General features: G+C 52.6%; 2 protein-coding genes across 6 annotated transcripts in view; one reads left to right on the top strand and one right to left on the bottom strand.

Annotated features, from left to right (window-relative positions):
• The window catches only part of PLA2G2C (phospholipase A2 group IIC), a 27,906-nt gene extending 20,763 nt beyond the window's left edge, over window positions 1-7,143 (bottom strand). Inside the window, exons 1-2 of one of the 3 annotated variants that reach the window (XM_027521681.1) lie at window positions 6,988-7,143; window positions 6,621-6,742 (exon numbers count right to left, since the gene is read on the bottom strand). In XM_027521681.1, coding sequence (XP_027377482.1) covers window positions 6,621-6,742; window positions 6,988-7,118 — 253 coding nt within the window. In that variant the 5' untranslated portion in view covers window positions 7,119-7,143. Of the gene's footprint in view, window positions 1-1,955; window positions 2,280-6,620; window positions 6,743-6,987 lie in introns of those variants that run through there. The other 2 variants (XM_027521688.1, XM_027521692.1) reach the window with 2 other exon arrangements.
• On the top strand, window positions 6,310-14,238 carry UBXN10 (UBX domain protein 10). Of its 3 annotated transcripts, none has more exons than XM_027521666.1 (2): window positions 6,310-6,391; window positions 11,233-14,238. In XM_027521666.1, exon 2 carries the CDS (start codon window positions 11,248-11,250, stop codon window positions 12,091-12,093), a length of 846 nt encoding a protein of 281 aa, XP_027377467.1. In that variant the 5' UTR covers window positions 6,310-6,391; window positions 11,233-11,247; the 3' UTR covers window positions 12,094-14,238. The 3 variants fall into 3 exon arrangements, with proteins under 3 accessions (XP_027377467.1, XP_027377460.1, XP_027377474.1); XM_027521659.1 differs by lacking the exon at window positions 6,310-6,391 and adding an exon at window positions 7,285-7,727; XM_027521673.1 differs by lacking the exon at window positions 6,310-6,391 and adding an exon at window positions 7,573-7,708.

Below are 14,238 nucleotides of genomic sequence, written 5' to 3'. Positions count from 1 at the left end.
CATATTGAAAAGCAGAGACATTACTTTGCCAGTAAAGGTTCATCTAGTCAAGGCTATGGTTTTTCCTGTGGTCATGTATGGATGTGAGAGTTGGACTGTGAGGAAGGCTGAGCACCGAAGAATTGATGCTTTTGAACTGTGGTGTTGGAGAAGACTCTTGAGAGTCCCTTGGACTGCAAGGAGATGCAACCAGTCCATTCTGAAGGAGATCAGCCCTGAGATTTCTTTGGAAGGAATGATGCTGAAGCTGAAACTCCAGTACTTTGGCCACCTCATGTGAAGAGTTGACTCATTGGAAAAGACTCTGATGCTGGGAGGGATTGGGGTCAGGAGGAGAAGGGGACAACAGAGGATGAGATGGCTGGATGGCATCACTGACTCGATGGACGTGAGTCTGAGTGAACTCTGGGAGTTGGTGATGGACAGGGAGGCCTGGCGTGCTGTGATTCATGGGGTCGCAAAGAGTCAGACACGACTGAGTGACTGAACTGAACTGAAGTGAATGACCTCAAATTTGTTTTCTGCATCTATTTACTCCTCACTGCAACCCTTCCAGGTAGGACCTATCATTTCTTCACTTGAGAGTTGAGAAACCAACTCAGAGAGGAGACATGACCTGAAACAGATCCACGCGGCTTACCAAGTTGGGGGTGGGGGTGGCGTGCAGGACAAGCCCATGGTCCCAACTCCAAATCCATGTTCCTTCCCCCTCGCTTGGCGCCCCTGCCTAGACCTCTTGTCCGTGAGGCCTTCTGGAGGCTACAGAGCTTTTCCACAGACACTGACCTCCACAGCTACAACTTAGGCAAGACAGACGTGGTCCTCTCCCTTTGACTAATCATTTACGGGGGATTTGAAGCAAAGCCAAGGGCACAGGATCAGAGGCACAGAGACTTGATGAAGGGGGAGACAGAGCAAGTAGGCGGGTCCCTAAGAGCGACTCTCTCAAACCCATCAATTCATCTTCCGTGGGCAGTGATAAAACATTGCTCGGTTTTTTCTCCCCATGGAGAACAGAAGGAGGAAGGAGCCTGCAAGGTCCGTAAGGGTCACCATTATGCTGTTCACCTGGAGTCCAGCTAGCCCTGTGCCGGGCACTGACTAGCACTAAAAATACGGCTCACGTGTATCACGTTGACTTTCTACGTGGCACAATTCTGAGCACTTCACATGTATTTAAACATTAAGTACTCGTATCTAGTCCTCAGCTAGATAAGTACTGTCATTCTCTTTGTTTTTCTGATAAAGAAAACTAGACGTGGAGAGATGTGCAGTAATCAATATTGGATCGAATGAATGAATGGTCTGAGTCCTACCATGCTTCAAGTCTCATAAATAAAAGCAAAGCTACAACCATGGAGGACCAGAATGAGGCCAAGCCTGGCACACATGATCAACCGCAGTTCACGGACAATGGGATGGAGACTGGCAGAGGTTAGGTGTGTTGCCCTGCAAACTGACAGAGCCAGGGCTTAATCCAGGTGTGTCTGAGTCTACTTTGTTTTGGTTTTGTTTGCCACATCACGAGGCTCATGGGCTCTTAGTTCCCCAGCCAGGGATCGACCCCATGGCCCCTGCATCTGACCATCAGGGAAGTCCCCAGGTGTGTCTGACTCCAATCTCAGCACCCCGAACCCCCTTAGCAGTTCTCTTGCTCACCCGTGGGTCACTGAGCCAAGCCCTCTAAGTATCCAAAACACAGCTGAGAAAACAAAACTGACAACCCTGAGCATCCAAGCACACGGCACAAGGCTCTTACGGCAGACAAAATTCTAGCAAGAGAATCAGCCTCTTTTTCTCAGACCCAGAAGTAGGACAGGCATGACAAGCAGTGGCTGCTCTTAGCAGGAGGCAAGGGAGAGAGAGGAGTGATTAAAAGGATAACTGACCGAGCCCGTGAACCTGGGGCTGTGAGCGCGGGGCAGATGGCTGCAGTCACGTCAACAGTGTCTCACCTGGGGTGTAGTTAATGTCTTCCAAGCCCCAGGAAGACGTTGCATTGTGCAGAGTCGGCCACTTCTTGGCAGAGCCACTGAAGCTCCCCGAGCCTTGGCGTCTTCATCTGTGGGGCGGAGACAATAATCTGGCCCCCCATGGACTGCCGGCAAGACTCAGCAAGCTCCCGATGGTAAAAGCACTTGGTCAACAGTAGCCAAGGTGAGTTACCATGTCTGGTATGCTTTGCTGAAGGACACTGAGAAGCAGGCGATATATTTTTGGATATTTTCCAACCATATGGCAGAAATAATATTAAAAAAAAAACAGCAGCAGTGCTTCAAGGGGCAAATTTCATTCTCTAGAAACTTCTCTTGCAGTGCCCTCAGGAAGCTGATTCATCGGGAGGCACGACTGACTGTGCCAGTCTCTTGGCCTCTTTACCAGAAGACCCACCCAGTGGACCTTCTGCTTCAAGGCTATCTGTGATCTCAATAGACATGTCTAATGAGATGGAGGACAGACAGAGTGGGACACGGGGGCACAGACACCAAAATCCACAAGTCTCTACTTGAAAAACAAACAAACGAAAAGGCCAATTGGTCTCTGGGAACAAGCTGCTAAGGAACCGAAGCTCCTGCCTTCAGCCCAGCCCTGGGAGAGGCTATTCCCACTTCAAGCCACATACCCTCAGTGGGGGTACCAATGGGCAACTTGCAGGATCTCTCATAGAAAAGTCAGTTTGTGCAATCAACATGACCACTGCCGTTACTCTAATTCCCATTTGCTACACACCTACCACAAAGCAGGGGACACAGACACAGGCAACTTCCTGCCCACAGGGAGCTCATAACCGACTGAAGGGGAGGTGCCCTGTGAGACGAGAACCACAGGGCAATGGACTTAACCCTCACCGAGCATTTACTGCTTGCCACACACTGTGCACTGTGCTAAGACCTTTACATGCATTATCTCATTTCAGCCTCACAGCAATCCTATTCTTATCATCTCCACTCTAGGATGTGAAACTGAGGTCCAGAGAAGTTAAAGCATTTACCCAAGGTGGCCAGCTAGCCACCTAGCTGGTGGCTGGAATTCAGACTCAAGTGGTGGAGCTGGAATTCAGACTCAAGCCTTGATCCCAGAGGTCACGCCTGCCACCTCTCTTCCAGCACAAGAGGCGGGTACAGGGCAAGTGCCAGGTGGGAATGCCAGGGGGGGAGATGAGGCTGCAGGGTACACAATGGGCTTCAGAATCAGCCAAACTGGGGTTCAACACTGCTCTGCCAATCGTTAACTTGGGGGGCTCTGAGGCTCAATTGTTTTTTGCAACTACATTGGTAAGGAGGAGAGTGATGAAGATCAGAGGAGCTGACCTAGTAAAGTCCACGGTGCCATCTTTGGCATGTTCCACTGGACTGAAAGGGATTAGAGAAAGCACAGGATGGCGTGGGGGGGCAGGTATGGTCAGGAAAGGCTTTAAGAAAGTGGTGATTTTTAAGAAGAGTCTCGAAGGGTCAGTGAATTTGGATTAACTTCAAGGAAGGGACCAGGGTCAGGGCAGGCAAGCATGAAGACCCTGAAGATGAAAAAGCTGAGGGTGCATTTGGGGAACAAGCTGGCTGGAGCCCAGGAAGAGGGCTGGGGAGCAGAGAGACCCAGGGCTGTAAAGGAGGTGAGTCCACATGCAAACCCACCGGGCAGTGATCCGTGGCCATGTTTACTGAGAATCCACTTTGTTATGTGTGCCAGAGACCCGGCATTGCAGGGTTCATCCTTTAAAGACATCCTCTTCAAAGAAGGAGGTGAGACAAAAGCACAGAGTCAGCCTTCTCTTTAAAAAGCAGGCAGACACAGCAACTGGTTGGCCGGCCTCCCCTGCTTCCCTTCCCTGCAGCCTCCCCCACCAGAGCTGTGCATTCCACGGCCCCTGCGAGCAAAAGGCACAGGCCGCTAAAGATGAAACAGACCCCGGGCATAAGCACGGTTTCCCTGTGCGCCCACACGGGGACACATCCACACCCACAAACACACTCACTCACACACACACAAACAGGGTGAGAAGCCAATTTGATTTTCCAAAGGATTGCATAATCCTTAGGTGATATTAAAATAGCTGATGAAGAATCCACTTTCATCTTTTTTGGGGTGGGCGTTGAAGGGCTGAAGAGCCTGGCTTAGATATTTTCTGACAGAATCATTTACAAGAAGCAAGCCAGCAGCACAGAGCTGCAGAACCATCGGCTCCAGAAACCTCCACCTTCTGCACCCTCGTGGGTCCTTAGATGCCTCCCTGCGTGTGCAGGGCGGGTGAGGGGGTGACCCGCACAGGAAGCCTACCCAGCCCAGGCCCCTCTCCAGCTGCTCCCACAGATCAGGTGCTTCTTTTCTGAGATGGGACGAGACACCTCTACTGAAACAACCCCCCACCTTCCCCAGGCTCCCAGAGAACTTCCGGTCCCTGCCAGTCACTTGGCTCATAATCACGTCCGGCCTGCACTGCTCTTCCAGCCTTGACTCAGACTGTGCTGAGAAGGATCTGATTTGTAACTCCTTATGGCTGTGCGACTTGTCTTCTCAGCCAAGTGTGAACACCTTGCTGGAGGGTCGGGGCCGTGCTCCATTAGAGTCCTGGGTCCACATATCCGAGCTAGCCACAGCAGCAAATGTATCGCCATCAGGCTGCACAGTGAATCTGAACTCCTTCTTCTGATGATATACGGCTCTTGAATGTCTCCTAATAATATCTTCTAATAATCTGTGTGAAAGTGTTAGTTGCTCAGTTGTATCCGACTCCTTGTGACCCCGTGGCTTGTAACCCACCACATTCTTCTGTCCATGGAATTCCCCAGGCAAGAATACTGGAGTGGGTTGCCACGCCCTCCTCCAGGGGATCTTCCCAACTCTGGGATCGAACCCAGGTCACCTGCATTGCGAACAGATTCTTTACTGTCTGAGCTACCAAGTCCTCGGATGATACAGTTGCTAGTCATTCCTTTGGAATTTCAAGAGTCTAGAACAGGGCCTGGCAGACTAAAGAGTCCAGGGAGGATTCCTTCTGAGGCTCCCTTAGTTCCATCTTGGAAGAACACTTTCATCTATTAAGTTGGGATTTGAAGGCTAGGTGGGCATGAGGCAAAGGAAGGGGATGAAGGGTTGTGGAGAGTGGCGAAGAACGTTCCAGGCAAAGGATACAGCAGAAGCGAAGGGCTGGAGTGTGGCGAAGCTGCGGACCGGTGGGGACCCGCGGACAGGGGGCAGGCTTCAGGGCAGCCCTGGAGCAGCCGTTGGTCTTAGAATCAGAGGACGGGTCCCCTCTCACTGGAACCAGAGGGAGAGAGAAAAGCAAGGAGACAGAAGTAGGCGAGTCTGCGGCTCTGAGGGCAGAGAGCTGAGGAAGCTTCCATCTGACGGCTTCTATTTTCTCTCTGAAGAGGGAGAAAGGTTACCTTCTGAGCAGGCGGAGGAATGGGGAGAGGTGAGAGATTCCAGGAGAGAGGACAAGGTTTGAAACAGCCCGTGGGAAGAAAGGAGTCAAAACTGAGCTGGAAGGATTTCTGTGTTAAGGCTGAGGGTCCAGTTGAGGTTGGAGACCGCATATGTCCATGACATCACCGCCTGTCAGGATTTCTTCAGGACCTTGGTGTGGGTGGACTGGCTGGGATTTCATCTGGTGGGAGTGATGGAAAGACCACAGGACGGGGCACGGACTCTGGCGAGGGAACAGCTGAGGCAACGGAGCTGGGATTCGACAGGGTAGGGAAGACGCAGGGTGATGGGGAGAAAGCAGAAAAGGCCATCAACAGGCCTCTGGAAGGCCTTGGAAGACAAGCATGGTAGAAGTGGCTGGAGTTAACCAAAGCTGAAGGAGTGGTCAGGAGGGTCAGCCGGCTGCAGATGTAGTTACAGGAGGGTTTTGGATGTGGCCTGGGAGTGGCAGGCTGATGGGGAAAGGAGGTCAAGAGGCAGGTGTTGGCAGGGCGACACTGAGATAAGGCACATACATCAGGCGGACAAGGGGTACCAGACCCAAACAGATGCCCTTACAACAGCGGCTGGGATTCGCGGGTTCCCAAGAATCAGCCAGTTCAGCAGCTTCATCTGAAAACCCGGGACACTGAGGTGGGTCAAGGCCTGAGCCACTTCTCACAAAAAGGGTTTGAGGCAGGCAGGAGGCCGCTCCCAGCCCCAGGCCAGGGCTCCTCTCCCCTGGTGCCCTCTCCCCCTAGGAGATGAGCAGCCAGGCAAGCCACGTGAGGAGAGGAGACAGGGGAGGCCAGGCACGGGTCCCAACCCCCTCACCGCTACCGCTACCGCACCCAGCCCCTCCCCACCCGCTCTGGCCGGTCAGACCGGAAGCACGTGGCCGCCCAGCCGCGTGGTTGCCCGGGAGACCCGGGCTGTTTACCCGCGGGCTGGGCCCTGCCGCCTACAGCAGATGGAGCCGCGCGGGGAGGTGAGCGCGGCCGGCTGGGCCGCTGGGCGGGCCCCGGGGGCTGTCTTCTGCCTCCCCGGGGGCCTGGAGGGGCCAGACTCGAGCCCCGGAGGGCTCGTCCATCCCCCGACCCCGGGGAAGGCCTCCCCAGAGCAGGGCCCAGGGGCAAATCCCGGGAGACAGGCTGGGGTTCCAGGACGGAAGGGGCTACTCCCCAGGGGCAAAGCCAGCTCAGCTGGCCAGAGCTCACCGTTGCCGGAATGGGACGGTTCCCGGGCTCTGCTGAAGCCGAGGGGCCTTGGAAACCGTTGGGCCATGTCCTCCTGGCTGGGCAGTACAGACCGGACGCAGACTGAGGGACAGGCGGACGTCCTGTGACACGGGCAGAGGCCGGAACCCGCTCTGAGCCTCCCCCAGACCAGTGCTCTTTCACCCAAGTCAACTGGCACTTTCTAGAGGCTCTTTCTTGCCCCTCCTCCCACATTGCTCCTGCTGCCCAAGCTAGCTTCCTTCTGGAGCTGCCTGTACTTGGGAAAGAGTTGAGCTCTTCCGCTCCACCAACCCCTGATCCCTGCTCCTCACTGCTGTTGGAATCATCCCCAATTCCTTTTCCAAACCTTTGATCACTTGGTGGCCCTGTGGTCCTCTTTCTCCACTCCCCCCTTTTGAACGTGGCTCTCTGCACAGGACAGTGTATTCTAATCATTAGTCCCCGGCAGAACTGGGAATGGTACCAAAGTGTTCTCATTTTCAGGCCAACTGTCCTCTCCTGATTCTTCTGAGTGTTTTCATCCTGAAATCTTCACAAGGAGGGGTGGGAATTGGCAGGGGAGAGTATTAACTGATAAACATTTTTAGAAGACCAATTCAAAACAAATGTATGTATTCTTGGTATATACCAGCAGATGGTATGTGGGTGCTTATTATTTTATTGCATTTATCGTAGGCTTAGATTTGGGTTGTGAGTGATATAGGGTGGTTTGACCTGCTAGGGGGAGGTCGGAACCTTTGGGAAGCAGGAATATGACTTTAGCTTCTCCAGTCAAAATTCTCCTTCTTTCCAGCTGATTTGGTAATTAATCCTAAGAAATGGGCACCTGTCCTTTGGCGGTTCCTTGGGAACAGTTATCAATGTTTGTTTTCTGACTCCTAGCAGGCCTCTGGGTACAGCTATTATGTTTTAAGTAAACAGGCCACTTGCCTATTCAGCTGGCAGCTTGACGGAAGCCTACGCCTAGATCCTGTCAAAAATCACTTTGTGGTTGAGAATGTGCCAGGCCCAGAGGTGGTGAGCTGAGCTGAGCAGGGTTGACGACGGCTGTGGCAGAAGCCTCCCAGGTAGAGTGTGAGACCCAAGGTGAGACTCTAAAGGCACCGCTGGCCCAGGTCCCCAGACACCTGTCTCCCCCACCTCCCCTCTCCCTGCGGGGGAAGCTGGGGAGAGCTGGTGTTCCCTCCACGTAGCAGATGGTCCCTGCACTCGCGAGGAGGCAGAGGGTTATGAAAGCAGGTTCGATGGAACGCTTTTACCTGAAGGAGGTGTTAATCTCTAAATAACCATGAGTGGGCTTAGAGGAATTAGTCATAATTGAGGATTTTTTTCCCTCTGAGATAGCTCAAAGTCATGTTATCTTATGACCAGGGTGTCTTGACTATGACACCCCCTGAACATGGATAATTATATAGCACCAAAAGGTATAGAAAGTGCATGCACACAGTCAAGTTTTACTGTTAAAAATAATCCAGCAGAGAGCCTGCGAGAACACATGACTTTCCCCATCAAAGTTGTTAAGGAAGAGGTTTCTAAGTTACCAAACTTACTGACAGTTAAACCTTCCCCAGGCATGTGTGGGAGTTAGAAGCCAAGTCTGTGATAATTCTGTAGAAGCTGTGGCGAATTAATAGCCCTTCCTTGAGTGGGGGAGGGTGGGCAGAGAGAGGGAGTCCGCTTCCCAGTTGAGCTTCTCTTTGGCAGAACAGTTGGGCAGTTCTGACCTTCCTGTGCCGCCCTGAGTTCAGCTGCAGAGCTGCTTAATTACAAGCGAAAGGCTTTAAAATTGAAGGGGAAAAAACCCCACATTCTTCACAGTTGATCAGAAAATAGATTAAATTAACAAGGAGTTGGGCAGGCATTTTTTTTTTCTTTTTTTTAATGCCGAGAAGGCTCCCAAACTCCCCAGCAGCCAGATTGAGTGTGAAAGACGAAGTGGGAACTTGGGAGTGTGGAAAGGCTCAGGCTGTGAGCAGAGTGGAGTACACACAAGGGCCTTGCAGTTAAGACAGAGAAGACTTTGAGCTGAGTAGGACTTCAGGAATACATAGGAATGTTGCGTGTTTGTTTTAGCTGTGGTTTTAGTAGCGAGGAAGGCCAGACACCCTCAAATTAGGCAGTGATAGTAATATGCACAGAATGGGAATACTGGGGTGCAGAACTAAGAGGCTTGAGTTGAATCACTCAGGGTTGTGTGATGAAGGCAGCTTGGAGTAAGTCAGCGAGAAGTAAGTATATGATTAAAGTATGGGACTGGGAGGACTCCCTGGTGGTCCAGCGGTTAGGACATGTGCTTTCACTGCTGAGGGCCCAGGTTCGATCTGTGCTCAGAGAACTAGGATCCCACACACCTTGTGGTGTGGCCACAAATAAATAAATAAAATGTGGGAGAAGAAGGGACACATGAGAACACTTTTTTGGAGACAGTTGCATATGCAGTAGCTCGTTGGAGTCCACCTTTTGGCATTTCTGAGCAGTGAGGGGGTAGACATGCGTCCCGTGAGTCACCCAGCTAGTGAGAGGTGACTGGGAGGGGACCCACCGCAGGACCCCCTGGAGAAGAACTCTGAGGCAGCTGGTAAGACTTTGAGACCTTAAATAATTGAAAGCACTAAACAAACAGGAAACCAAAAGCAGAAAGCCGAAGCCTTTACAAGTCTGGTTTTTACAGCCTTGCCTACTCTGCCTCATATTACCGTCCTCCTGTTGCAGACAAAGAGACTAAGGTTTAGAGCTAGTTACATAATGTTTTCAAGGTCACGCAGCTACTCCTATAGATGAAGAAAGCAATGTACCAGAAATGTCAACAGCTACCAAAGAAACAGAACGTGATCGGTGGTGGGGGAGAGGCCAAGCTTGGTCCTTGAGAACTGGGTATTACGGACCTGGGTTCTGTTTCTCAGGCTGGCTTGATGGCCTTGGGGCTTCACTCTTCCTTTCTGTTTTGTTTGTTTGTTTACTTATCTAGCTGTGTCTGGTCTCGGTTGCATCATGTGGGATCTTTGATGCGGTGCACAGACTCTGGTTGCAGCATGCAGGCTTAGTTGCTCCATGGCATGTGGAATCTTAGTTCCCCAAGCAGGGATGAAACCCACATCCCCTGCGTTGCAAGGTGGATTCGTAATCACTGGACCACCAGAGAGAGTCCCCACACTTTGTGTGGCTCATGAGCTAACAGGGCTTCCCTGGTGGCTCAGACAGTAAAAAATCTGCCTGCAACACGGGAGACCTGAGTTTATTCTGGGTCGAGAAGATCCCCTGGAGGAGGGCATGGCAGCCTACTCCAGTACTCTCACCTGGAGAATCCCCATGGACAGAGGAGCACGACGAGCCTGCAGTCCATGGGGTTGCACAGAGTCGGACACGACTGAGCAGCTAAGCACGAGCTAACAACCGTGTTTAATGGTTGAGAAAAAGAGAAGACTCTTCCGTGCCACATGAAAACGATACGAAATTCAAATGCCAGTGTCCATAAAGGCAGTTCTCTTGGAGCAAAGCCACACCCGTTCATTTCCACACTGTCGATGGTGGCTTTCACACTACACAGGCAGAGATGAGTAGCTGCGACAGACTGTGGCCCACAGAGCCAAAAATATTTACTCTCCAGCCATTTATGGAAAGGGACTGCCGACCCCGGTCTGGAAGCCGAATCCTCCCTGAGTTCTGGCCAGTGAGTGGACCAGCAATGGGGTCTCCTCTCCTCCCCTAGCCTGGTGACTGGGGGCAGCAGAGGGTCATTGCATGAAGTGACGTGCACCGAGCCACACAAGGTTGAATGAAAAGAAGCTCTGAGGAGATGGGAAAAGAGGGAGGAAAGGATGGAGGGAAAACCGGGGTGGCAGAGAGGGGCTCTTCCCCAGTGAGGACTGGGCCCCTCCTCTGTAAGGAGTGCACACCGCTTGTGGGTCTAGCTTTCAAGTCTTAAGTGAAGCTGAGCGTGGTTTCCTGGCTGGGCAACCGAACAGGATTCCTTGCCCTCTTTGGAACAAAGGGAACCCCTGGTGGCTCAGACTTCTAGTCAAGAATCCACCTGCAATGTGGGAGACCTGGGTTCTATCCCTGGGTTGGAAAGATCCCCTGGAGGAGGGCATGGCAACCCACTCCAGTATTCTTGCCTGGAGAATCCCATGGACAGAGGAGCCTGGCCAGCTACAGTCCATGGTGTTGGAGAGTCAGACATGACTGAGCAGCTAAGCGCTCCTGCGTCGTAGGCAGTCTCCTGCATCCCGAGCGGATTCTTCACCACTGAGCTACCAGGGAAGCCCAGGCTCTCTCTGGTGCAGTACTTTTATTTTTGTCATAGCAGTTGTTGCTCTTTCAAAAGATCTATTTGCTGTGGGTTTACCACCAGTCTCTTCTCACTGTAATATTTTGAGTTGCAGGGACTTGGGTTCGCTGATACCTTCCAATGCCTGGAGTGAATGAATGAATGAATGAATTGCAGCTTCTAGAGAGAAGCTGCTCTGTACCACCCCTCCCCCTGCCCCCACTGTGGCTGGTCGTTATTCTGGCCCCTGGGGAGTGGGACGGCTCAGGTCCAGAGTCCCAGAACATTTAACCCATGGCCTCCTCTTTTCTCCTGCTTCCTTAGGGCTGTTGAGAAGCCATGGCCACAGAAGCCCCTGTGAATATAGCCCCCCCTGAATGTAGCCCTGTTGGCAGCACGGCGACCGACAGCTTCCCTTGGCAGCCAGACTCACTAAACATGCATGTCACGAGGCCCAAGTCCGCCAAGGGACGTACTCGGCCAAGACTGCACAAGCGCCTGGGCATGGAGGGGTGTTCTGGCCGTGCCCCAGCTTCTCTACCTCCAGCAATTCCCTGCGAGTCGCCGAGCAGCCATAAACCCGGAGCCTGCACCCCTGGATCCCCAGATCAGGGAGCCCCCGGCGAGATCCCGGAGCTGCTGCAGCAGGCGCCCTTTGGGGTGTCCTCTTCCCTCAATAAATACCCAGTCCTCCCTTCCATCAACAGGAGGACCCTGGAGGAGGGCGCCCTGGAGACTGTCGCTAAGAAGGCCGGTTCCCTGCAGCTCAGCAGCGCCCAGGCTCTTTCCCAGGAGGAGGCCTGCACCATGAAGATGGGTGAAAAAGATCCCCAGGCTCAAACCTGTTCCCCAGAGAGGAGAGTCCTCGTGCGGACCGAGAGACAGACCTCCTCCAGGGCCGGAGACCTGGAAGAGCCATCAGATCAAGAGCCAAGACTGCTGCTCGCCATCCGCTCACCCTCAGGCCGAAGGTTCGTCCGCCACTTCCGGCCAGCTGATGCCTTGCAGACCGTCGTGGCCGTGGCCGAACACGAGAACAAGGCTGCCTACCGACACTGCAGCATTGAAACGATGGGCGTGCCCAGGAGACGTTTCTCTGACCTCAGCAAGTCTCTGCAGGACTGTGGAATCCCCAACAAGTCGGTGCTGGGCATCTCCCAGGAAGAGGGGGAAGGTTGGTCCTGAGTCCGCAGCCATCGAACCGGGGTCCTGGGTGTCTCAGCGAGGCGCGTGCATGGGTGCCACAGCCTCCCCAGCAGCTTGCTTCCAAGTGCCATATGGACCTGGTGCACCTGCGGCTCCTGGGATGCCCGCCCTCCAAGCATCTTCTTCGGAGCCATGAAATCTACACACACACCAAATGCGTTAAGAAGATTCTCTTCCTGTTGTTCCGTTCTCTCCATCGCTGGAGTGAACTGGCAAGTGACCAAGGCTGTTCCCTGAAGAGCTGTGCCCAGGCCTCCTTTGCTGCTCAGGTCCTTCCTGGAGCACCTGGTTGCCTTTACAATGAACTTGCACTCGCTTGAAGCCAGTGGTTCGCCTTTCTGTATTTGATGCAGGATTAAACACTTCCCAGAGAGGATTCTGGTCTGTTAAATAACCAGGGTTGAGGAAGTACTGCACTGGCATTTGCGTTTCTTGCAGGCATCTTTAAGAAGCAGGCAGTTGACCTTGTTTGGGGAGCAGCCCCTCTGCCAGGCTTGGGTGGCTTGGGTTCTTGGGGATTACCGTTCGTATGAGGTGGTTTCAGGGGAAAGAATAGGTCTTTTGCTAATACAGATCCCCCAGCACATCAACATTTCCGAGAGAGCCCAAGAGCTGGAAAATAAATCCCTTCCATAAGCAGCGAGTAGCCAGGAGCCACTTAATATTTTTAACAGAGTCTGACCAGGTTTACAATTTTGGGTAGCTGCTCTCTGTGCACAAAACTTCCCCCAGACTGAGAAAAGCCAGCAGCATCTGACATCCTTGGCATTTGTCAGTGGTGGTATTGTTTGTTTTTAAACGACACAAAAACCCACAAGTCTGCACAAGTTTGTAGGAAAGGCCCCCTTGGCTGATCTGGGTGTGGATATTCTGTTTTATCCCCCAGTTTCAGGGTCTCCCAACTTCAGGCACAGAAACGCCCTGGAGATAACACAGGTGCCCCGTTCTCCGAATTAGAATCCCCTGGAGGGAGAGGGCGCCTGGGTTTGGCGTCGCTTTGCCGCACCTGTGCTGAGACCACGTGCCCAAGTAAGTGTCTGGTCGATCAGCATGACGCCTGCAGCTGTGTGGCAGGCCCCCAAGCCTTGTTTTTCCAGCTCTGAAGTGCTGACGTGGAAATCTGCCAAAGCTTCCTCGTGTGGTGAGCTCAGCAAGGCTCCCATGTCGCATCTGGATCCCCTTTATGGCCAAATCACCATTCAGAGCGGGGAACACTTGTCCTCCCAGAGCCCTGCTGTCAGGAAGCCCTGAGTACTGATAAGCACCCCTACTTGCTAGGTACACAGAGAAGGCAGGACTTCCAGAAGCACAGCAGCAAGTGCATGTCAGGACTTCTCTGGTGGTCCAGCAGATAAGACTCCAGGCTTCCAATGCAGGGAGCGTGGGTTCAATCCCTGGTCAGGGGACTGAGATTCCACGTGCTGCCAAAAAAGCAAAACAAACCAAAACCAGGTGCATCTTATGCATAGATAAGGCCTGCAGTTGGAAATGTTACTTCCAGCAAAGCGATAACGCAGCCCTGGAGATTAACACCAGCATCATTTCTCTGAATAAGGCTTGCCTTGTCCCAAACTGCATCCCACACCACCCAGATCATTCTAGAATAGGCTATTTTGGAATGTTTTGCAACATTTCTTAATGCCATTTTGGTTAGCCACTCCTCTGATTGCAAAGGTCAGCCAGGGCGGGCAGTGCCTTGGTCAGGCCCCCGCCACTGGCCACATCCTCCGGCCACTGACCATGCAGAGGGGCAGGGGCCAGGTAACTCACGCCTGGTACTCACAGTCCAGGAGTTTCGCCTCCCACCCAGGACTGGAGCACAGAACTCTGCCTCTGATTTCGGAGGCTAGAGGAAGAGCCTCCCACGAAATGACACCTACTCTGTGGTAAGAATAAAATCCCACCCACCTGGGACTTGGTAATTTCTCCAGGCAGGAAATCTTTAGAAAACTGCAGTGAAATGGAGCATGCTTGAAGGAGTTAGAATGTTGTGCACTTGGGGATTTGCTGCTGCTACTAGCTTAGAATTTTGGGGTGGTGGGAAAAAATTGGAAAGCATAAAGCATAGAAATATTTTAGTATTTTTGGGGATCTGTTAATAAAGCTAGATTTGAAACTCCTTAA

The sequence above is a fragment of the Bos indicus x Bos taurus genome, chromosome 2 (genome assembly GCF_003369695.1).
Source record: "Bos indicus x Bos taurus breed Angus x Brahman F1 hybrid chromosome 2, Bos_hybrid_MaternalHap_v2.0, whole genome shotgun sequence".
NCBI lineage: Eukaryota > Metazoa > Chordata > Mammalia > Artiodactyla > Bovidae > Bos > Bos indicus x Bos taurus.
This window is presented reverse-complemented; position numbering and strand designations above follow the sequence as displayed.